Here is a 26,448-nt window from a genome sequence, read left to right on the forward strand (position 1 = left end):
GGGACATACAGAGACATACAGTGACACACATCTATTGATGTACAGGGACATACAGAGACATACAGTGACACACATCTATTGATGTACTGGGACATACAGGGACATACAGTGACACACATCTATTGATGTACTGGGACATACAGGGACATACAGTGACACACAGTGACACACATCTATTGATGTACAGGGACAAACAGAGACATACAGTGACACACATCTATTGATGTACAGGGTCATACAGAGACATAGTGACACACATCTATTGATGTACAGGGACATACAGGGACATACAGTGACACACATCTATTGATGTTCTGGGCCATTCAGGGACATACAGTGACACACATCTATTGATGTACAGGGACATACAGAGACATACAGTGACACACATCTATTGATGTACAGGGACATATAGAGACATACAGTGACACACATCTATTGATGTACAGGGACATACAGAGACATACAGTGACACACATCTATTGATGTACTGGGACATACAGGGACATACAGTGACACACATCTATTGATGTACAGGGACATACAGAGACATACAGTGACACACATCTATTGATGTACAGGGACATACAGGGACATACAGTGACACACATCTATTGATGTACAGGGACATACAGAGACATACAGTGACACACATCTATTGATGTACAGGGACATACAGAGACATACAGTGACACACATCTATTGATGTACAGGGACATACAGAGACATACAGTGACACACATCTATTGATGTACTGGGACATACAGGGACATACAGTGACACACATCTATTGATGTACAGGGACATACAGAGACACACATCTATTGATGTACAGGGACATACAGAGACATACAGTGACACACATCTATTGATGTACTGGGACATACAGGGACATACAGTGACACACATCTATTGATGTACAGGGACATACAGAGACATACAGTGACACACATCTATTGATGTACAGGGACATACAGGGACATACAGTGACACACATCTATTGATGTACAGGGACATACAGAGACATACAGTGACACACATCTATTGATGTACTGGGACATACAGGGACACACATCTATTGATGAACAGGGACATACAGAGACATACAGTGACATACATCTATTGATGTACAGGGACAAACAGAGACATACAGTGACACACATCTATTGATGTACTGTGACATACAGGGACATACAGTGACACACATCTATTGATGAACAGGGACATACAGAGACATACAGTGACACACATCTATTGATGTACTGGGACATACAGGGACATACAGTGACACACATCTATTGATGTACAGGGACATACAGAGACATACAGTGACACACATCTATTGATGTACAGGGACATACAGATACATACAGTGACACACATCTATTGATGTACTGGGACATACAGGGACATACAGTGACACACATCTATTGATGTACAGGGACATACAGAGACATACAGTGACACACATCTATTGATGTACAGGGACATACAGACACATACAGTGACACACATCTATTGATGTACTGGGACATACAGTGACACACATCTATTGATGTACAGGGACATACAGAGACATACAGTGACACACATCTATTGATGTACAGGGACATACAGAGACATACAGTGACACATCTATTGATGTACAGGGACATACAGGGACATACAGTGACACACATCTATTGATGTACAGGGACATACAAAGACATACCTCTAACAACTTATCAGCTGGGGGCCTCTTCTTTGGATTCTTCGTCAGTGTAACTTTGACAAAATGTTGAAAGACTGTGGTCCTGTGAACAACAGAGCAGCCATTGAGCGAGGAGAGAACATGTAGTGTACTGGTAGTTTTTGGACGGTAAAATGAAACAGGAATTTCAATCGGCATCTGGAACCTGTATAAATAACTATACATAACTTAGCATTCTCAAAACATAACTTACAAGAGTAACATGAGCACTGATTTCACAATTTTTGTGTTATTCTCACAAAACATGAGAGGTACATTCCGTGTCTAATTATACATCTTCCGCACTTCATACAAAGACTTCTTGTCATTGGCTGATATACTCTTGCACCGTTTCAGTCCTTACTGGGGTAAACAGGTTTCATACAAACAGACATTGTCTTTTTTCAGTGGCAAAACCAAAAAAGTTGTAAGCGATAAAGATATGCGTCAGGTTAAAAGGAGACATTTTATGTTCTAAAATGTGACTGGTATTTCTAATCACTCCTGTCCCAGCAGTCAATGGTCACCAGAAACACTGGAACGTGATTAGTGTCACCTTCCACTGATTTCGACAACATCTTTGCCAAACATTTGGGTTTCAAACTGGCTCTTCTGCATGATGACCACACACCTTACAGGCATATATCTAGAATTTCAAACTTAGTGCCCTATGCGGGCTTATTTGGAAAACATTATTATTTTGTGCAAAATTGGGATAATTTTTTAATCGTTTTTATAGTCCTTTATTTTTTTTAATTCAGAGGCATTTCAACATCGCATCCAATACAATAATGACTGTTCCTTTATCATGTTTATGTTGGTCCTATTATCAGTGAAATATAATGAGTGAGTGAGTTAAAATTTTAAGTCACATCGGCAATATTTCAGCCATATCGTGACTATCAAGGGTTACACATAATAAATACTTACATAAAAACCTGTCAACGAAGGACAGTAAAATAACCAGACTTATCACAGAAATATATTTAAAACTAGTATGGAATCATAAAATGGATATTACTATAGATAACACCACATTATTAAAACAGACAATAGATCGCCAGCAACTGAAGGTAGATCGCCATACAGTGAAATATAAGAAACCTCTACAAAGCCATAATATTAGTTAAAACTATATTGTTATACTAACATGATTACATGAATAGGAAAAATCTTCATTCCAAGTTGGGAATTTTTACAGACATTTGCTGCAGGCTAAGGGCCGAATACTGGCCTCTACATAAATCCCTGCTTTAGCCACTAGGCTACCTCACAGCCCATAAGAGTAATCTATGACTGATTGTACTCTCAGCTCTAATTCAATACATTCACGTATCCTGGTAGCACAAGGAAAAACTAGACAAGCTGATTTTGATGATGACTTCAGATAAGAGACTGAGGCTAATGCAAAGTACAGTTTCACATTATCATACCCACCATTTGTTTTTATCTTTGAGCTGGGGAGGTTTAAAGCCACTTTTTGACATCAAAAACAATGCCCTGGAATGAAAAGAGATACATTCAATGCCTTCACTTTCAATATCTGATTACCAATCAAAAATATACTTATCTTCACATGGAACAACAAAGGAGGGTGGGAGGGAGAGTGTTTAAAGGGTGAGAATGAAAAAACAACAAATAAATAATTAAAAAACAACAAAAAAGGTTATAAATTTGAACATGATATAGAGACTAGGGAGGGGGACGAAAATATGCTACAGTCCTAATAAGCCAATTTCACCTAACACAGTCATTTGATAAAAAAAATTAATGGAAAACAGATGACATATTACATATCTTAATAAGTTAGAAAAAACTCTCATTTTTTAATCTAGTGTCACTTGATGGTACTACAACTACAGGACTAAATACATTAGACGAACACCTAGTCTATGAAGTATGAAAACATTTCTTTAAAATAGTTTTTTTTCATCAAAAGAATCTTTCCGCTTTTGTTTTCATCAAGGAAACTAGACTTGGTTCAGTTCAACCTGGACTTGCCTAGGCTTCTAGTAAAAAGAAATATCTCTATCCATATCTCTGTCTATATAAATTCCACAGTCATGGCGCAGGACCATACCTACCTCATGGGATGAAGATCAAACATTGGAGGCTGCAACTCGGCAAACTCAATGGCAGTGATGCCCACGGCCCAGATGTCACACTGCTGGTTGTAACCCCCCTTTCTCTCCACAGCAGCAACCTCTGGAGCCATCCTGCACACACACACACAGACACACAGAGTCAGTATACACACCAGTATCAAGCTTCTTAGTGAGGTAACGTAAGACAAGGTTTAATGTCACGTTCAAGATTACAGGTGAGGTGAGGTGAAATGGGGTTTAACGTCGCGTCCAAGATTATTGCACTTATATAGCGACGTGCATGTACGTGTGTGTGTTTGTGTGGCTGCTTGTACTAGTCCGGACTGATGCCGATTTATAGTGCTAGCTCACTGAGATACCATGCCGCAGTTTAACATGAATACCCCACTCAGACACAGTATACAGACTCCCAGCCGACCAGTCCTTGTTTTAGCCCCTTAATCATGTTAATGCCGAGCGCCAGACAGGGTAACAACAAGTACCATCTTTTATCGTCTTTTGGTATGACACGGCCGGGGATCGGAACCCGGACCTTCCGCTCTCTGGGCGGACGCTCTACCACTAGACCACGGAGGCGGTCTCAAGATTACTGCACTTACATAGCAACGTGGATGCACACATGTGTGTGTGGCTGCATGTATTAATCTGGACTAGCCAGTTCATATTTGGGTAGCCCACTAAGGTAGCATGCCACTGTTTTAACATGGAAACCCCACTCAAACATGCATAATAGTTATTTTTCACATCAATATCAACATTTCCAATACAAAATTACTTGTTTGCAACAATTCCTTTTGTTTGCCCCCTATTTCATAGATGACACACAATATGGTATGTTTTCTATGGTATTGGGGAACAAAATGGAATCCACACCTCTAAAACTGTTCTATTTTACCAGAACAGAATCTGATTAGTGTCCTATGATAAATTATATTCGTGCTATTTCGACAACTCAGATATAGAAAACTCACCAGTAAGGTGTCCCAATGAAAGATTTTCTTTTACACATTGTGGCAGTAATCTGGGCCGACACACCAAAGTCAGCTGAAACACAATGTTGTTCTCTCAATCAAAGTCCCCACTTTCAAAAGTACTTGATATTTCTTCCAGGCTACGCTGATCCCCACCTTGTGAGGATTCCCAGTAAGAATAGATACCTTGAGACTCACAAGTGTTTTTAAGAGATGACTGAAGTCGGAATCAGGTGGTACGACTTGAATGTAGCGGACTTTTATGACAAGAATAGTCGCCTTTTACGGCAAGTATGGGTTGCTAAAGACCTATTCTACCCTGGAATCTTCACGGGTCAGCGGATTGTGTGTCATTGTACCCTGACTCCAACTTCTCCAAGGGATGTTAATCATGCTGATTCATCGAGATTCAATTGTTCACAGGCTGCTGGGAAATTGCTTGAATATTGCTGACTCAGTATAATACAATAAACAAACAAACATATATCTCCAGCTGCTAATATGCCTTTACAAACCATTCATACTTCTTGTGCAGGATTTGTCATCACCCTACTCGTGCTCGTGGGTTTCGAAAAAGTGGTTAACGTCTCAGACCTGAATCATTTCGGGCTTTCCTCCAACATCAACACCCGTGAAGATCCGGGGTAGAATAGGTCTTCAGCAACCCATGCTTGACGTAAAAAAGGCGACTGTGCTTGTCGTAAGAGGCAACTAACGGGATCGTGTGGTCAGGCTCGCTGACTTGGTTGATGCATGTCATCGATCCCAATATGCTAGGATCAATGCTCATGATATTAATCACTGGATTGTCTGTCCAGACTCGATTATTTACAGACCGTCATCATAATGCTGAGTGCGGCATTAAACAACCAACCAAACCCAACCAAATCGCACATCAAGCTGACACACCGTGACATAAAAGGAATACTTTTCAAAGCAGCGTTCAACCACTCACTCTTGTGCAGGGCAAAATTAGGAAACTTCTACTGCATGCGATGAAGAAATCATGTTAATTTACAATAAACATTATATTGGGAATCTAGGAACCACTCTCCTACCCAGAGTTCCATGCGACGAGCCTAGTACCTCTGCCACAGGCCAGCGCCATGTGACGAATCGACATATCTTAAACAGTCCATTGCATATGCATGATATGTTTTTCATCTGTTTCATTTCTGACAAGTAACATAGATTAACATATGTCATAGAATGGTTAACTTTCATTGAGAAAATATCCTAAAATTTGAAAAACTAATTCCATTTGCGTATTTATCCATTCTTTACATTGGTTGTACAGCTAAACATGCTGTCATCGAAGACATATGGAGAGCTAGGGTCACTTTGAAGTATGAATATATATTGTCATGCACCTCACTGTCCCAGTTGTAGTAGCATATCTATATAATAATGCAAAACAGTATGTAAAGCGCCCCCAAATACTTGCATCAGGCTAATCTGTTCTGATTTCAGAATAAGCACATTTGTTTACAAACAGGAGGAAAGTCCAGTCACATGATATGCAAATTAGCCTGTGGCAGTAGTGTTATGCTAAGTGACCACTGCACCAGTGTGTACATGAAAATGATGAATAAATCATTTAACAATCAAATTTCAGCACGACTTCTGACTCATTTCCCGAACACTTACCCAGTTTGACATCTCCTTCATCTGTTAGTAAAATATTAGCACCCTGAAACACAGAGTTGTTGAATAGTTCATCACTTCATTCAATGCAACACCATTCTAAGATCATGAAAATATACTGCTCATAAAAAGTTAAGGACCACGCAATTCTTTCATATTACTATAGTTAATCTGGCATGCAACCACAGACTAAATAGAGTAAAATGATGACTCAGCGGTCCTTAATTTGTTTTGAGTAGTATACTACAATCATCATAACACGAATAATAAGGTGTTGTCTATAGCCTGTTAAGAGATGATAACGTTTCTGGAACTCAAGACTAGAAGTTAACTAACTATTAGAGATCCCTATCCTGCCTATGCAAAGGTTGTTTGAAAGTTTTCATCGGTTCAAAGATTCTATTTGCATTTCAAAGCCAAACGTCCTACAATTTTGAAGATATGCTATTACGAAACATACCAGTTCTACCCATGTCTACAGCATGTACAGACATCTAGTTAGGGCAGTAGGTGGAAAAAAGTTACAGGTGTAAACATGGTAAATATTAAATTCACTAAATTCACTAAATTCACTAAGAGAGAAAGAGAGAGAGACAACAAGCGAACAATGTGATATAAAATTCAGGTTTGCAGGAGAAGAGATGGCTTTATCATCCAAAACTGGCTCCCACAGGAGATATCGCTTGGATTAGATCAAGAGATATCTACACTGTAGATATCGCTGCAATGAAATTACATCACAATGCTTTGCAGACCCTTGTGACGTCACTGGTTACCATGACGTCACAATCAAATGACATCACTAATGGCTCTGCTACTGAAGCTGTAAGCAGTACTTTTTACACTGAAGACACTGCTAATTACTGTCTACAAACTGAAAAAGTTGGAAGAATGATGTTGGATGATAAATAAAATCTCACCCTAGTGTCTTTTGACATCAAATATATCAACACTCGTTGATAAAAGTGGCAAAAATCCTCGGCAAGCCTCGGAATTTTTCCACTTTTATCAACTCGTGTTGATATATTTGATATCAAAAGACACTCTGGTGAGATTCTCTACTTATCATCCAAAACTGGCTCCCACAGGAGATATCGCTTGGATTAGATCAAATTACATCACAATGCTTTGCAGACCCTTGTGACGTCACTGGTTACCATGACGTCACAATCAACTGACATCACTAATGACTCTGCTACTGAAGCTGTTACAGTACTTTTTACACTGAAGACACTGCTAATTACAGTCTACAAATTGAAAAAGTTTGAAGAATGATGTTGGATGATAAATAAAATCTCACCCTCATGTCTTTTGATATCAAATATATCAACACTCGTTAATAAAAGTGTCAAAAATCCTCGGCAAGCCTTGGAATTTTTCCACTTTTATTAACTCTTGTTGATATATTTGATATCAAAAGACACTTGGGTGAGATTCTCTATCCGTCAGATTACAAGAAACCAACATTTTCATTTTGGGCCTTAAGTTGCAACCTTGTATTTAGCACTACATGTGATGGATGCACTATGTGGACACGCATGACCTGTGTACACACCTTGATGTCTCTATGCATCTTGCCCCGACTGTGAAGGTACTTCAGCCCCTTCAGTGTTTCTCTGCATATAAACGCTATCTGTGGCTCGGCCAGGGGACCAGTCACTGGAAGAGAAACGAGGAATGTTCTTGGAAATCTAAACTATTGTCAGGAATCCAATATGTTCTTAGGAATCCACTATGTTCCAGGGATCTAAAATATTGTCAGGAATCCAATATGTTTTTAGAAATCTAAAATATTGTCAGGAATCCAATATGTTTTTAGAAATCCACGATGTTCCAGGGAATATAAAATATTGTCAGGAATCCAATATGTTCTTAGAAATCCACGATGTTCCAGGAAATCTAAAATATTGTCAGGAATCCAATATGTTTTTAGAAATCCACGATGTTCCAGGGAATCTAAAATATTGTCAGGAATCCAATATGATTTTAGAAATCTAAAATATTGTCAGGAATCCAATATGTTTTTAGAAATCCACGATGTTCCAGGGAATCTAAAACATTGTCAGGAATCTAATATTTTCTTAGGAGTATGTTCCAGTGAATCTGAAGGTTTGTGTGTAATTCAGGCATTTTTCAGAACAGGGGACTAAGAATGCACATTACCCTGATAACAGTGTGTGTTTTTCACTTCACTAGCCACTGTTTTCAAAACAACTGATGCTGGGGACCTACATTCCTACCCAGAATCTTCATGGGTTACAGTATTTTTGGTTTGGTTTGTTTTACGTCCCACTCAGCAATATTCCAGCTATATGATGGCGGTCTGTAAATTATCAAGTCTGGACCAGACAATCCAGTGACATCACTATCGATCTAGGCAATTGAGAACGATGACATGCTTCAACCAAGTCAGCCTGACAACCCGATCCCGTTAGTCGCCGCTTACGACAAGCATAGTCGCCTTTTACAAGAATGGGTTGCTGAAGACCTATTCTACCCCGGATCTTCACGGGGAGGGTTACAGTAAATACATGTCAGATTCCATTGTAAATATTAGAAATCATGTATCCCCAGCATTCAAAAGTTAATTTAAGAACGAAGTGTCATCGCAAGATTTATAATACAATTCATTTGTGAAAAGTTCCTGGAAACACAACTGTGAACACAGTTTCATTCACGTAATGCAATCCCATCGTGGACAAAAATAAACTTTAATCAGATCAGGTAAATCAAAAAATGAGATTAGTCATGTGTTTTTGTTCTTTAGAACACCAGGAAGTTAATTTATCTTAACAGTTTAAACCTCAATTATTGTCAGACCGAGGCAGAGAATAGGCCCCCTGCAGCTTTAAATACAACAACCCCAGATAGAACACCAGGGGACCCATAGAATCAGTAATTACAACCAAACAGCGCTCTCCACTTAAACAATGGTTGATTTCCATTCCAGCAGAATCAGAACTGGCTATGACCCAAACGTTTGTTAATGTATTTAGTTCCAACCAACATTTTTGCATCTGTGAATTTTTTATATCTCACAACCTTAGCAGTAATGAGATTTCATGGTTACACAAACTATTATGTCCTCAGACAATTCAGGATAGATCGAATACATATTGCTATTAAATCCTGATGAATGATGTGATCAATAAGCTTGTTAAGTGTGGCAGTGTGCTATATTCTGGCACTCACCATGGTAGATATCCTGCATGGACCCTCCTCCACAATATTCCATTGCAATCCACAATTTCTCTCTCCTGCAATTAAAAACAACATGAGTACGGACACGAAATGTTATGAAAAATTTTAATAAGAGAAATAATAATTAATCTATTATCAGCCGGACTTTACCATGTTTACTGTTTATCACCTTTAAAGGCATGATTTATCATGTTTACTGTGTTTATCATATTTACCGTCTTGGCTTTACCATGTTCACTGTGTCTACTGGCCTGACTTTACCAAGTTCACTATGTTAATGTTCACTGACTTTACTGTTTACTGGTACAAACATCAATGTCAACTAAATCACTGATTATGTGAGACAAGCCCATTGGAGTGGCGTTGACAAACCAAGGATCATAATCTACAGGAATCTTGGATTTCCCACTGTCAGTGGATCCGGGCATGGCTAAGGGAAGCAACTCCTGTTTTCTGCTTACCTGATGTAACTGCCATAGTAAGCCACTATATTGGGATGCTTGCAGTCTTTCATCATGATTATCTCCTGTTGAATGATGGCAAAATCATCACCTACAAAAAAAATCAAGACATACATTTAACACATTCCACAACCATGCCAACATTCCCTTGTTCATGAACATTATTATCAAGGAAAAACTGGCTTAGTGTGTTATGTTAATAATTGTTTATGATGGATGAATTAACACAAGCAAACACTACACTACCCACTACACTACACTACCCACCACACTACACTACCCACTATACTACACTACCCACACTACACTACACTACCCACTACACTACACCACACCACACTACACTACCCACCACACTACACTACCCACTATACTACACTACCCACTACACTACAATACACTACCCACTACACCACTACCCACTATACTACACTACCCACTATACTACACTACCCACTACACTACAATACACTACCCACTACACTACACTACACTACCCACAACACTACACCACACTACACTACCCACAATACTACACTAACCACTACACTACACTACACTACACACTATACTACACTACACTACCCACTACACTACACTACACCACACTACACTACCCACTATACTACACTACACACAACACTAACACCACACCAAGCTACTCTACACTATTTCATTACTTTCGAGGACCCTCATATTTCCTGTAGGGGCCCTTGAAATTATTTATTGGAGGTCCTCTGGATCCCTAGTTTTGTATGTCACCAGTTGTAACACAAAATATACTGGTGGTTTATCATTGCTACACGTGACAGTTATGAAATAAGGCGACAACGCTTGTCGTAAGAGGCGACTAACAGGATCGGGTCGTCAGGCTCGCTGACCTGGTTGATGCATGTCATTGTATCCCAAATGCGTGGATCGGTGCTCATGATATTAATCACTGGATTGTCTGGTCCAGACTGATTATTTACAGACCGCCGTCATATAGCTGGAATATTGCTGAGTGTGGCATTAAACAACAAACCAACCAAACCAATCATATTCTACACTGACATCATTTAATAAAATTCATGCTGTATACTATTTTGAAAGTGAGGGAGTGAGTAAATGAGTTGAGTTTAACACTGTTTTTTTTTATAGTAATCCACTTATAAATAAGTTATATCACGACGTGTCAGCTCAATGAGCGAAGAAAACCCGAAGAGATGCAGATCTCAGATGTTTACCACTTTGGAGAAACCCATGAGCACGGGTATGGTGACAAAGTTGAAACCTGATAATTTGGGGAAAACAGAATTTGAACCCACAATCATAGATTTCTGCAGTGCCCAACATGCCCAAGGGATGCAACAACTACCACACCTGACCCGTGACCCCTCTACCTTTAAATGATTATAAGTGCTATACATGTGAGAAGATGATGCAAGTTGTCAACTCCATAAACTTTCACTGGCTTAAACAATCATGACACAATGACACTGTGAAACCTTGTCAATCAGTTGAATTCGGAGGGTAGCATTTTCCCTGAAATCATCTTGATAAAAAATTCTGGATAACAAAATTTGTGATTAACGATTTATCATAACAGAGTAAAACAATCATAATAATGTGTACTGTCACTTTGTATACATGATAGTGTTTCCCTGCAGTAGCCGTCCGGAGGGGAGGTGTCCAGATTGACACAACAATAACAGGTTCTGGACTTTGAAGGTTTCACAGTATCCACATAATCTAACATCCATAGATATGCTAAACACAACTGGGGGCACAGGTGGCCCAGTTGTCTAAGGCTGTTCGCTATGCAGAGTTGCGTCCCTTGGGCACGCCAGAAACCTATGATTATGGGTTCGAATCCCGGTTCCCCCCGATTATGTTTCTAGGTTTGTCAGCACCATACCCGTGCTCGAGGGGTTCACCGAAGCGGTAAATGTCTGAGACCTGCATTACTTCGGGCTTTCCTCCCACATTAAGCTGACACGCCGCGATATAAATTGAATACTGTTAAAAGTGATGTTAAACCCAACTTACTCACTCACAGCTAAACAAAACTGGGATAAAATATGTGCTTTGATTCATAGCATGCTGAGCTAAGCATATGCTACCTTGAATATGAACTAAGACACAGCTTTGTCATAATGACAATTGTCAACACAGAAAATGTTTACAAGTGCTGACCATTTATTCCTGACATTACCTGGCTCCAGCTTGATGACTTTCATGGCGGCAAGCGATCCTGTGTCCAGACTCTTGGCCTAGTGACAGCATAAACAGAAAAGAGAATACTGAAATGACACGCAGAATTAACTAAGCTCCCCATCACCACCAAGAATGCATGTGTTTCCTATTTCAGCCCATCAATTCTAAAAATAGGGTGGGTAGGTAGGTGGCTGACCAGACACACACATACCGTATTCGACGTAATAAGCGCCCAGGGCACTCTCAAAATTAGAAATGGGGGGCTCTTATAAGAATATTATTTTGGTGGACAGAGTTGAAAGATAAATTTTGTGGATTATGCTGACAGCCTGAACTGTTTATATACCACAGATATATTTTTCCAGAATTTAATTGCCCATAATTAAGGGTGGATATAACACACGAGTGCGTATTATACACGAATAAATAAGTCTTGTCTACATTGATCAATCGGAAGGGATGCTAATTGGGATTGTTCACTTGCCAATATATTAGCAAATATCGCCGTGGGCGCTTATTACGTCGAATACGGTATAGATATTACACCAAATACCAAGCATTGTACACTCAGTGGTCTTTGTGATTAAGAAATTGTGGGCATGGAGAGAGTTTAGATGGTTTCATAATTTCATGGCAGCAAGTTTACAATGGGTCACCAAAAGTGGGCTTTACAAGTTACACCTACTTGCTGAACTACACTTGAATAATTCCAGATTAAATAATGCATTGTATTAGCAACCTAATATCACATCATCAATTTATTATGTGTATGATTCAATATTTAATAGTAGATAGCCTGGGCACCATATAATTTGTCAGAATCAGGAGTATGTACTCCTTATTATTTTAATATAGGAATATACTGGCAAAACTAAAGAGTACACTTAGAGTACTGAATGGAACTTAATGGATTAATCTTGTATATGCACCAGCGCAGTGCTACTCTAGTGTAAAAACGTCAATAAACAAAAAATAATACCTTTTTTGTTGAACATGTATGTCTATGGTATAATGCGCACCCCCTCTAGGATATTCAGTACTTTTTTCGGGAAACAATATTGAGTATTATGATCAGAAATCTTTTACATCATATCCCTTCAGCACATTAAGGTAAACGAACAGTTGATAACAAACTTAGTGAAAACAAACTTGAAATTTCAAATAAAACATCACTAGACATGATCAGATGATTTACCATTTAAATTGTATTTCCAGATCTACTAGATATTGTTTTATAAGCAGAGATTAAGATTATCGTGTGGTATTTTCTGGTAAACTAAGCCGGAAACAGAAATCAACTTTACACGTTTTCTCAGAATCTACCGGTAATTCGGTTAAAAATTACCCAATAACTATAAGACTAAAAATTTTGATGTAGTGAAGAATTGTACCTGAATCTACTATTTTATCAAGAATAATATATTCCAATCTCGTGTTATTTTAGTTGCAGCTTTACTATATATATTTAAAATAATAATAACTATAAGTGTGGCACTAACTTTGGTAGTATTGATCGCTATTGCCGGATATTTTTTTATATATGGAACACCACTAAGCTCCCAAGTCAAAATATGGCATTTATGATATATGTATCCATGTCAACTAGTCTGTTTCAAGGCGTAAATGACGGTTATCTGACCATGGTGGCTGTAAATCCAGTGAGTTGTGTGATCTACCGATCAATTCACGCACGATTTTGCAAAAAATAATGTAAACAACATCAAATTAAATTATTAAAATAGGTTACAAGCATAAGTCCAGATATACAATGAACACTTTTTGTAACCAGGCAGTGTAATTACATGATTAATTTGAGAACTTCAGTACGGATTTGTTGACATGGTATTTAGGGATAACGTCTATAAATGAATGTTAGACCCTACATGGATGCTGTTATGGGTATCCGATACGTTTTCTAAATTATCCCCCACCATATCGTGCATATTTTCATCTGTACATTCACCAATACAGCCTTAATCTGGAGCCCTTGGTATCCATGGTGAAAAGAAGGAAGTTTACAACCAAATGTTACTTCTCAGATTATAATATATATTACCATGATAATATCATGTTTGATACATGTGACAAAGATGTCAGTACCTGCATTTTACATCAATATCATCAGACATTCACTAGTGTTGTTTGTGATTACCTAGTAGCCTACATCATCATCTTCATCAGCTTTAATATTATTATTATTATTATTATTATTCAATAGGTCTTCAGCAACCCATGCTTGCCATAAAAGGCGACTATGCTTGTCGTAAAAGGCGACTAACGGGATCGGGTAGTCAGACTCGCTGACTTGGTTGATGCATGTCATCGATCCCAATTGCGTAGATCCATGCTCATGATATCAATCACTGGATTGTCTGGTCCAGACTCGATTATTTACAGACCGCAGTCATATAGCTGGAATATTGCTGAGTGGGGCTTAAAACAACAAACCAAACCAACCGTTGTTGCCATGGTTATGAACCATGCTAACAATAAGAAGCAAGACTCTGTTTACACAAAGGGTTTGATAGTCATCGATGATGCTGATAAAAAGCTGAACAAAAGTCATATAACTGATCAGGGAAAAAATCCATTTCTGCTTAGCATTTGGAAATCATCTAAATAATGTTTTTTTTCTTGTTACATTTACATTTTGTTTCAACATGTTAAAGAAAAAAGAAACAAAATCTTACCATTGTCAATGAATAAAAAACCCCCGTACATTAGCTATTAGTATAATATTACACCTACAACATGTACACATTACCAATGTTTATGTAATCAATCTTCACTGAAATCAGATTGTATACATAACAATAACGTTAACATGCATGAGTGATCACAACATGACTCAGTGTTATGTGAGGATTGTTCATGAGTAACAGAGTACTAGCATCTGGATACACATGGAATGTGTTCGAAATTAAGGAGGAAGGGTAGGGGGGTTGTCTGGGGTGGGGGGGGGGGGGGGGGGGGGTGGGTGGGTGTCTGTGAGGTTTGCTGCCATAGCATTGGATCTAAATTGATACCCCCTAAATTTTTCTTCAATTTTAACATTATAACATTAGGGTTATGACAAGAAACCCTTGACTTTTGTGTAAACTTATAAATAGTGATGTAACAGTATAGAAATCTTACAGAATTCCACACACGTTTTTCCATGAATGAATAACATGATGATGGTGGGAACAAAAGGATTTCACGCTCATTTGTTTCGTAAATGTTCCAACGACCCATGGGGAGAACAATTATGAAGCGAAACAGGCACTCCCCATTACAACCCATACCTAACCTAATGGTGTGCTAATCATGTAATTACTATTTATTATCATGATAATACTTACCAACTGCTAATTTGTACCATACATTAACAACAAATAACTTTTTCAGAAAAACACAATAACATTTGTTTTACTATCATGACTATAAATCATGATATCAATGTACCAACACTTTAGCATGTGTGCTCATTGTGTTGTATTGTATTCAATAACAAATACCTTCCACTGTTATTCCTAAACAGTACTAATAGTAATATTTGTCTTTATGAGTTCAAATAGAACAATCGTTTCCTTTGTAGTCTTAAATATTTACTTGGTAACAGGAAACTAAACCATGTATACAGGTTCTGAGAGTTTAATATGACTATTCATCAAAATATCATAAATATATTTGTCACTGTTCCATCATGTCCATGTTACTTTGGCAAGGTTAATTGTTCAAAATTTCTTGACAGTTTCTGAATGAAATGACAAATATTTGAAAAATTTATATGATTTCAAATTGACTGTTGTTGACAATCCACCGAAACGTTCTGTTACATACATAAACACCTGACGGCCTGTCAGCCTTGAGAATTTGCTGAGATAACAGTTTCAAAACAGCCAGCCTACCCAATCCCCCAAAAGACTATAAGCGATACTCCTTATTCTGACATAGTAATGAAAAACAAATCCAAAGTTTAACTCAGGTAAATGAAATACCACTGACAGTTGTGACATTTCGGATGGAGTTCTTAGTCTTACCTTTGTGGATGCTCTCGTCTGCTCCAATGAAAGGAGTATTATACATTTCCGACATATTTGTTAGAAAAAAGGATACACGTATTACCGGGCATAACACTTGCCATACACACGCCTATTTTCGACATAACATCAAGTTAAAAGACCATGTTTACATGGGGGAAACAGGAGGAAATTATTCAATATTTGTGTCAAATATTCATGTCAAGTTTGCCATACAACCTTATATACATCCCCGTATGTTCCGCTTCCGACTCTCTGGATAAGTTCAAAGTCATCCTGAGGGTTCCTACGTAGAATATCCGCTGACATTTTGGCAATCAGCAAGCCCAAAACCTGCTTAATCAAGTTATTTAACCACTTTTCTTTGCATCTTCGTGGTTAACTGTTTCTCAGAGGGCTGATCAGTCATTTCCGGACATGCGCAGTGGCACATTGAAGTGCTTGGGCAATCATTCAGGGCATGCACCGGGCCGCCTCATGTGTCATGCAAATTATGAAGTGTGACGTTTATTCAACAACAATGTACGTCAGTGACAGTGGGATTTGTATATATTGAATGTAACTTTGTATCATTGAAATTCTTATCGAAATAACTCTGCAACAGCGCTATTACAATTTTGAATGGCTCTAGACAGTCGACTCGCCTATCGTATTACGCGTAATTTATCTTATCAGTGCAGTAACCGAGTAGCGAAATCACGTCATGATTCACCGTGAAGCGAAATGCCAACTTATCACGCTTTCATTGAGTCTATAAAATTAAAATACCTTTGTTTAATGAGATACGTGCGTAATTTACAATATGGCAGGTGCGAGTATCAATATGACGTAATATATATGCCCATATTCAGAACAATCTATAATATAATTTGAAAACGCTTTCTCAAGTTTCCTTAATTTGCCGATGTGCCTTCGTATGACTTTTTCATAACCAAGTGTTATTTTTAATGACTAATATAATGTAGCGTTGTACATGCCTAATGTTTGAATCAATATTCCCTTGGCCTACTCATATCGGATCAGGTGACATATGCTAGTATATCACGATGTTGTTGTTTTTTGTTTTTTTTCTATATGACGAGTATAATCCATCATGTATATGTGTGTATTATCTAATCACACGAATAATGAGAAAGGCTTACCTGTATATAATGAAACCCCGTTAATCCAAACGGCACTGTTCTCTGGTCAACACGTGTCCAATAGTCGTTCTCAATAAGGATGCCATGTTTGTCATATTATGTTGTTTAATAATCGTACTTGTGAAAATAATAAATGTCAGGTCTTGCATGTTACTGAAATATTATAGAGTGTTTTGTTGTCTCATTTCATTCAGTTTGAGAAAGTTTAGAGTTACTTCTTATAATACCCCCGCCCCCACATACACCCACACAACCACTCTACCATTTCCCAGACGCATGGATGTCCGGGTCACAGCTGGTCTTCAGCAGCCCATGCTTGTCGTAAGAGGCGACTAACGGGATCGGGTAGCTGACTTGGTAGTAGTCTGTCTTACAGACCTTGATACAAATATATATCAAAAATAGCCCATGCAAGTCTATAATGTTTGGCAAGTCTAGATCACTGCAGTATCTGAAAATGAAGAGAGTCACTGGGCTCCTTTTTATTATATTTTTATTAAGATAACTGAACAACTGTTTTTTTATGTACGATATGTTCAATTCAGAGACTAAATGTTAGTCTAACTTGGTAGATGCATGTTATCGTATTCCAATTGCCTAGATCGATTTGCCTGGTCCAGACTCGATTATCAACAGACCGCAGTACCTCCTCCTCCCCCCCCCTCCCCCCCCCCCCCACCCCCCCACCCCCCCACCCCAAAAAAACAAAACCAAACAAAACAACACCAAACAAACAAAAAAACAAACAAAAAAATAAATAAATAAAAACAACAATCAAAAACAACAAAAACACAAAAACAACAACAAAAACAAACAAAAAAACAACAAAAACCCGAAGGATCCTGATCTTGCTCATCACATCCTCCACGTGCCAGAGGGTTCGCCAGTTATGAACTTTGGTCAGGACAATAACGTGTTTATGGGCGCCACCTATTATTTTACATCCCGTTGTGGTTCCGGAATATATAATATCTAGGTCCCTTGTACCCAAAGTCAAAACTGAACGGATGGCCTGATTGCATGTCATCATACCCCGACAGTCTCGGCGTGCTCATAACCACTTATACTGGTCACGATTTGATTATTCACAGACCACCGTGATATGTAGCCGGATTATTGCTGACTGTCGTTAAAAAACCAAGACAAAGTATTTGTAAATGGTGATATTCTCCCTTGCTTACGTTAAAATGCGCTCCATTTTCGATTGTGATCGTAAGTTTCAGACTTACAGCAAGATATCAATTCCTAATCGATCAAGTCTTCCTGTTTTGTTTTTTTAAAAACCTAAAAGGCTTTATCTCCGTCGTTGCTTCGCGTTGTCACACACAATGAACGCTATTTGATAAATTACTCGACATCTGATATCGAGCACAGTAAATAGATATTTTATCTGGACGTACCGAGTAAACATCTATAAAACGCCTGTTGAGATTTTATTAAAGTTACAGTAACGCTGACAAATATTTTTTTAAGTTATTGAATGTAAAACTTCTACACATGAATCAATCATAAAATAAAAACTGTGCCAGTTCTCAGATTTTACGAGCGCTTTATTAAGGGCATTCGTCACCACTCGCCCCTTTCCGTAACCTGCAAGAAGAAGTCGCTATTCGGCTTGTCCCGGAATAACACGAGTTGGTCACGAATGTATTAAGGATGGTCAGTCCCATGAGCTGAGGTTACCCTATTCGCCGTAATAAGAGCCCGGGCGGTTAAAAAAATTGACAAAGGGTACCGCTTGTTAAAGCCATTTACAACGAATTAAATTTGTGGTCAGAGAATGAGTGAACAAACCTATTTCAAACGTCAATGAAACTAAACGTTTTCGATACAGGTTACCAGGGAACAATATTCCCCTTTTACACAGCTGTTTTCTGTAAATATTCTGTCAATTTTCAGTCTCGGTTGGGGTCGCTTAGATAGGTCTTTAGGTTGTTCGTGCGGCGCTTAATATGGCTAATACGGTATGGATTTTTAGATTCTAATTAGTTTGTACAAGCATCGTTTGTTTCCTTCTTGAACACAAGTTAATTCAACGTTATGGAAGTATTTTCATACGATTGTTTATTTTCAGAAGCATTTGATATGAGTATATATGTATCTGGCTACACATCAGCTCGGGTAAGAGGTGAGATGAAATTGGGTTTAACGTCGCGTCCAAGATTATTGCACTTATATAGCGACGTGCATGTACGTGTGTGTGTTTGTGTGGCTGCTTGTACAAGTCCGGACTGATGCCGATTTATAGTGCTAGCTCACGGAGACACCATGCCGCAGTTTAACATGAATACCCCACTCAGACACAGTATTCTGACTCCGAGCCGACCAGTCCTTGTTTTAGCCAGACAGGGTAACAACCAGTACCATCTTTTAACGTCTTTTGGTATGACGCGGCCGGGGATCGAACCCGGACGTTCCGCTCTCCGGGCGGACGCTCTACCACTAGACCACGGAGGCGGTCGATCCGTGTAAGAATTGGTCTTCAGCAACCCATGCTTGTCGTAAGAGGCGACTATCGGGATCGGGTGGTCAAGTTCGGTGATTTGGTTGATGCATGTCATCGTATCCCAATCGATGCTCATGATATCACTCACTGGATTATTTACAGACCGCCGTCATATAGCTGGAACATTGCGGAGTGCGGTGTCAAACAACAAACAAACAAACTGCATTGCGAAATTCGGAATGCAACTTAACAGGGATCGGCATCTGCGTCTTGGCCAGACAAACCAGTGGTTGACATTATGAGCAACGACCAACGCCGTCTGGTTACGATGACCCGAACAATATTAAGTCGCCTCTCAGGACAAGCATAGGTTGCTGGGGACCTACTCCAACCCGGAATCCCCAGCGGGTCGTTCAATGTGTGAAGCCAATGGTGTCCCTTAGCGAAATGTAGAAGTTATTTTTTTCTATGTGTGTATCCCACGTTCACAAGGTGTAAATATAGATAGTTGTACGCGGGTCTCAGCGGGAGCAGTGACCCGGCAGCTTAATCGTTTGCTCGCTACTCTGAAGACCGTTGTTGCTCATGTGACTGTGCAATGTCTGAAGCCAAGTCTAGGCGGCCCTTTCTGTGAGATAGTGCAAAAACTGCTCTCGCGTATATTTTGTGTGAGTGAGTGAGTTAGGTCTGGCGCCGCTTTATCAATAGTGTAGCTGACAAGAAGTATTAAAGAATATCTTTCTTCTTTAAAAGCAGATGTGCACCACTAGGCTACCCGACCGCCCCCTGAAATCTTGTAAGGGAATTCTGTTTAACGCCGCACTCGGTAATAGTCAAGTTATATGACGGTAGTTTGTTTGTTTGTTGTTTAACAAACAAACAAAACGTCATATAGTTATATGACGATAGTTTGTCAACAATGGAAACTGGGCCAGAACATCGACTGACATCATGAGCATCAATACCATGGCAAGCAATCAACCATGTCACCTGACCACCCATGTATTTAGTCACCTATCACGGCAACATAGGTTGCTGTGGACCTCTATTCTTACCCGAAACTCCCGCTGGTTTTGTTATAGGAAGAAGTACATGTGTAGTATCTTTAATTTTCCTATGTTATTTTGAAATGTTGACATTGTTGTTTCAAAATGTACCGGCATTCGTCCAGGTAGGACATTTAATTCTTTCGACAGCGTGAAGATACATGTTGTCATGTAAATGATTTAATGTGCCATACTATATTTTTTATTCCGCTCTTTCTCCGTCTCTCCAAAGTTTAGGTGCCGATGTCCCACAGAGGGGGTTTGGGGGCCGTGTTGATGCTTCCAATCGAGGATTTTTGTGTATTACGTGTTTGAATAATTGGTGTCACAGTGGTTGTTATGGTAAAATGGTGGTAATGTATATTTCAAGTTATAGTTACTTCATTAGGAAGGTGTTGTAATTACAAAATTTAAAAAAAAGACAAAGGAAGAGTGAACAGAAACAAACAGTTTATAAAACCTCCAAATGAAAACACAAAACAAAGATAATCAAATGAACACATAGGGATAACTGGACAAAAGTTTAATAAATCATATCTTAAAAATATCCGAAAAAGTCTTAGATGTTAAATTTGTTATTAAAAGAAAGAAAATAATTCTTTTACGAAATTAAGCACCGAGTATAAGCATGATCCGACGAATGACTGGGTTTGCTGTGTATCCTCCAGCTCAATGTCGCTAATGTCAATCACAATGCAGGGCAGTGGTGATTCTACTGGAATATATGGATACTGGGATGTTGTGGGATCGCCTAGATCAATGTCTTGACATGGAGATGGTATTTCTACTGGTTTGCTCACTGAAGGCAGCCTGAGGGAGTGTACTGGATCACCCAGATCAATGGCAACACACTCGGTAGAGACCAGGGACACAGCTGAGGACTGGAGGGATGGGTCGGAAACAGGAGTGAGGGTGACGGGTGGGGCTGCTAGCGGATGGGAGTTGAATCGATGGGTGGGGTCCTATGGTGGAAAGAGAAAAGGTGAAAAGTGGTTGTTTCGGAGCAAAGTTAAGTGCATTAATGGTATCTAGATCGGAGAAAGAACATGTGCTGAGATAGAATGAAATTGAAAGCATGCATGAATAGCTCTTTGATATGATTGACCATAATTTTGTTTAGCGTTTTGAAAATGGCATCAGTAAAAGATAAGAGTAAGCTTTAGCATTATGGCTAAGAGTGGGATAAATTAACAGGGTAAAACAGAGGTGGAAAACGTTCTGTAAAAGCACACATTGGATAGATAACGACAGTGACCATAGTATGATGCTAAAGAATAAAACTCGAAACCGAAACATGTCACTGTCCTTCTTGTTGAAATGTATCAGAAACTGACGAGGCATTTGGACAGAGAAAACATCAGAGTCAAGCAACTCCATGACAACACTAAACATGATGACCTACTGGAAGGGGGACTGGAGTGTCAGGGTGGGAGAGAGCCAGGCTGTGTCTCTGCATGCGGTTCAACTCATCCCGAGCTGTGATAGCGAGGAACATAAATATGTATACATGCGCACACAAATGATCAACTGACAGACAAAATAAAATCACAGACATAAGATACGTTTATTGTTTCACTCAATCGTGGGGAGTACTCAGTATTAACCCATAGACACCTCGGGGTTCAGAATTTTAGCCTTGTTTTTGTGGCCTCTTGTTGACATATCTGTGAGTGAATCAAGTTAACAAAAGCAACGAGATAAAAGATTAGGGGCCCAACGTTTTGGAAGGATGTGGACGTGAGGTAACCAAAGACCCCACTTATATGATGTATTTGTAACCGTACATATCGATGGTACTCAGGCCGAGAATGGCCCCATCAACAAATCTTCCGCTGATACCAAGGGTATGCAATGCAAAAGAAATCTTAAAACAATCAAACCAGAACATAAAAAATACAGATAATATACCTTGGTGAAACGCGCTTGCAACATTCGCAAACATGATGGAGAATAGAACAATGATGGGCAAGAGAAAACAGTACAAGAGACGTGATTTGTAACTGTAAACTGACAACAACAATGGCGTCGTTTGAACTGAAAACAGTCACCATGGCGACATCGGTCTCACGAGATCACGTTATTGGGCACATGGGTTAGGAAGGTGCAGTACTTACTTCAATGTTCTTTTTAGATATTTATTAAATCATATTTGTTATGGGTTTTTAGAAAATTACATGGGCACATTGGCATAAGTAATCGTTGGAAAGACGTAAACAACATTTTAAAAGAAACTTTATCTTTGTCTCACACATATATAGTGCTCATGATGTCAATCACTGGATTGTCTGGTCCAGACTCGAATATTTACAGAGCGCCGTCATATAGCCTGAATATTGCTGAGTGCGGCGTTAAACAACAAACAAACAAACATACGAGATACTTAATTTATTATGAGAATATTTGTTAAAAGAAACACGAAAAACGTTTATGTTTGTCCTGGACAATGATCAAAGGGAGACAAGATCTGTCAAGGGGAAAAGGCGGGAAACGTTTACTCAGTTTCCGTGTAGGATAGCGTGAATATTTGACGTGTCAAGACTACAGGACAAAACACACAGTATGCTTTGCTTGGACCAGGGGCCCGTTCCACAAAGCAATCTCGGAGGATTGTTGTGATTGATCCAGTGATTGGCATCATGAACATTGATCTACGCAATTCGGATACGTTGACATGCATCAACCAAGTCAGCGAGCCTGACCACCCGATCCCGTTAGTCGCCTCTTACGACAATCTCGGAGGAACTTTCACATCTCTCATCATAATAGTTACGGTAGACTTACATTTTGTCTATTATAATCTTTTATTACAAAATACATTGCTCTCCTCTAAAGTTAAAACAAATAATTTTTCCGAGCTGGCTAGACTTATATAGATAGATAGATAGATAGATAGATAGATAGGTTTTGTATTTAAAAAAATACATATATTCAACATTCATGGTGCAGGACTATGGTTAAGGCTCCAGAAGGAATCACAACACTGACTAGAAGATCCGGGTTAGAATAGGTCATTAACAACCCATGCTTGTCGTATGAGGCGACTAACGCGATCGGGTGGTCAGGCTCGCTGACTTATTTAACGCATGTCATCGTATACAAACAAATAAATACCTCGTCCATGTAACACGTGAATAAACGTTAAAACGAAGAAACGCTCTTTGTAACTCAGGTTAGGTTGTAATTAGTAGCCTACACATTTGACCAAAGTCTGTTTTATGAAATCCTGTATAGTTGAGTAGGGTTTATCACTTTAGTTGTTTGGTCACAGGCGTGTCATCCTAATGAGGAATTACTAAAGGGACTCAGACCGTAGATGTCTGTCACCCTGGTGAAGCCCACAAGCACCGTATGGTCCAGTCAAACCAAGGGCCATAGTTACAGAGAATCCCGGATTCGAACCCACTGTCAGCAAATACACTGACGCCATTAAGGGATTGACATCATGAGCAACGATCAACGTCGTCTGGTTACGATGACGCTCAATCAACCAATTCCCCAAACCCCACCACCCGAACAATATTAAGTCGCCTCTCAGGTTAAGCATAGGTTGCTGGGGACCTACTGGAACCCGGAATCCCCAGCGGGTCGTTCAGTGTGTGAAGCCAATGGTGTCCCTTAGCGAAATGTAGAAGTTATTTTTTTCAGTGTGTATATGACAGACAGACAGTTAATTCAGTAATTTAGGCAGCAAGGCCCAAAGTACAATGCAGATTGGATATTAACATGTGTGTGTGTGTGTATGTGTGTGTGTGTGTGTGTGTGTGTGTGTCCCATGTTCATAAGGTGTAAATATATATAGTTGTACGCGGGTCTCAGCGGGAGCAGTGACCCGGCAGCTAAATCGTTTGCTCGCTACTCTGAAGACCGTGGCTGCAAATGTGACAGTGCAAGTCTGAAACCCAGTCTAGGCGGCCCTTTCTGTGAGATAGTGCAAAAACTGCTCTCGCGTATATTTTGTGTGAGTGAGTGAGTGAGTTAGGTCTGGCGCTGCTTTATCAATAGTGTAGCTGACAAGGAATATTAAAGGATGTCTTTCTTCTTTAAGAGCAGATGTGCACTAAAGCATGACTGCTAAAATCTCGCATCTCGAAAAGGGCTGGAGGGTTTTCAATTGTTGAGACTGGGGTCAACAGTGAATTGCACATACTCCTCTTTCTCCAGTGTTTCAGTCTTCAGATGCATATCAGCCCCTTACCTTAAGACTCATTCCTTCGCCATCTTCAGCGTCTAGTCTTGAGTCGATTATTTTCGACAATGGCAATTATGGATAATTAAATGGGAAATACATGCTTTGACTTTCTATTTAAAGTGTGTTTCTATTTTTAGGGATTAAAGTCATATGGAGTCTATTTGTAAACAATATCAAGCATTTTTATAAAGACGCCGTGAATTCTACCCAGTTCATATTTCGCTCCAAGAGTACGAAAATGCCTAAGGATATTTTACGCCCACTTCTTTGACTACTGAAGAAATAATGGGTAGAGTTAACCTTCCTGCAATATTGTAGTGAGTGAGTGAGTGAGTTTGGCTTTACGCCGCTTTTAGCAATAGGTCAGCAATATCACGGCGGGGGACACCAGAAATGGGCTTCACACATTGTACCCATGTCGGGATTCGAACCCGGGTCTTCGGCGTGACGAGCGAACGCTTTAACCACTAGGCCACCCGACCGCCCCCTGAAATATTGTAAGGGAATTCTGTTTAACGCCGCACTCGGTAATAGTCCAGTTATATGACGGTAGTTTGTTTGTTTGTTGTTTAACAAACAAACAAAACGTCATATAGTTATATGACGGTAGTTTGTTTGTTTGTTGTTTAACAAACAAACAAAACGTCATATAGTTATATGACGATAGTTTGTAAACAATTGAAACTGGGCCAAAACATTGACTGACATCATGAGCATCAATACCATGGCAAGCAATAAACCAAGTCACCTGACCACCCATGTATTTAGTCACCTGTTACGGCAAACATAGGTTGCTGTGGACCTCTATTCTTACCCGAAACTCCCGCTGGTCTTGTTATAGGAAGAAGTACATGTGTAGTATCTTTAATTTTCCTATGTTATTTTGAAATGTTGACATTGTTGTTTCAAAATGTACCGGCATTCGTCCAGGTAGGACATTTAATTCTTTCGACAGCGTGAAGATACATGTTGTCATGTAAATGATTTAATGTGCCATACTTTATTTTTTATTCCGCTCTTTCTCCGTCTCTCCTAAGTTTAGGTGCCGATGTCCCACAGAGGGGGTTTGGGGGCCGTGTTGATGCTTCGAATCAAGGATTTTTGTGTATTAAGTGTTTGAATAATTGGTGTCACAGTGGTTGTTATGGTAAAATGGTAGGTAATGTATATTTCAAGTTACAGTTACTTTATTAGGAAGGTGTTGTAATTACACACAAAAAAAGACAAAGGAAGAGTGAACACAAACAAACGGTTTATAAAAAACCCAAATGAAAACACAAAACAAACATAATCAAA

At 39.2% G+C, this 26,448-nt stretch overlaps 2 protein-coding genes across 13 annotated transcripts in view; both read right to left on the reverse strand.

Annotated features, from left to right (window-relative positions):
- The window catches only part of LOC124115402 (mitogen-activated protein kinase kinase kinase kinase 5-like), a 104,668-nt gene extending 87,921 nt beyond the window's left edge, over nucleotides 1-16,747 (reverse strand). For all 12 annotated transcript variants that reach the window (XM_046476373.2, XM_046476372.2, XM_046476369.2 and 9 more), the window contains exons 1-10: nucleotides 16,549-16,747; nucleotides 12,306-12,363; nucleotides 10,112-10,202; nucleotides 9,642-9,706; nucleotides 8,005-8,108; nucleotides 6,453-6,495; nucleotides 4,806-4,878; nucleotides 3,814-3,945; nucleotides 3,167-3,229; nucleotides 1,712-1,793 (exon numbers count right to left, since the gene is read on the reverse strand). In XM_046476373.2, the coding sequence (XP_046332329.1) occupies nucleotides 1,712-1,793; nucleotides 3,167-3,229; nucleotides 3,814-3,945; nucleotides 4,806-4,878; nucleotides 6,453-6,495; nucleotides 8,005-8,108; nucleotides 9,642-9,706; nucleotides 10,112-10,202; nucleotides 12,306-12,363; nucleotides 16,549-16,638 (801 nt within the window). In that variant the 5' untranslated portion in view covers nucleotides 16,639-16,747. The remainder of the gene's footprint in view (nucleotides 1-1,711; nucleotides 1,794-3,166; nucleotides 3,230-3,813; nucleotides 3,946-4,805; nucleotides 4,879-6,452; nucleotides 6,496-8,004; nucleotides 8,109-9,641; nucleotides 9,707-10,111; nucleotides 10,203-12,305; nucleotides 12,364-16,548) is intronic.
- A 4,632-nt stretch (nucleotides 16,748-21,379) lies between these two features.
- On the reverse strand, nucleotides 21,380-23,034 carry LOC125384445. Its single transcript, XM_048403684.1, has 3 exons — nucleotides 22,872-23,034; nucleotides 22,366-22,439; nucleotides 21,380-21,925 (listed from the first exon to the last, which is right to left on the reverse strand). The coding sequence occupies exons 1-3, from the start codon at nucleotides 22,903-22,905 to the stop codon at nucleotides 21,542-21,544; spliced, it is 492 nt and encodes a 163-aa protein (XP_048259641.1). The 5' UTR covers nucleotides 22,906-23,034; the 3' UTR covers nucleotides 21,380-21,541.
- Nucleotides 23,035-26,448: the final 3,414 nt, after the last annotated feature.

This window comes from Haliotis rufescens, unplaced genomic scaffold (genome assembly GCF_023055435.1).
Source record: "Haliotis rufescens isolate VD_foot unplaced genomic scaffold, xgHalRufe1.0.p SCAF_3, whole genome shotgun sequence".
Taxonomy (NCBI): Eukaryota; Metazoa; Mollusca; class Gastropoda; order Lepetellida; family Haliotidae; genus Haliotis; species Haliotis rufescens.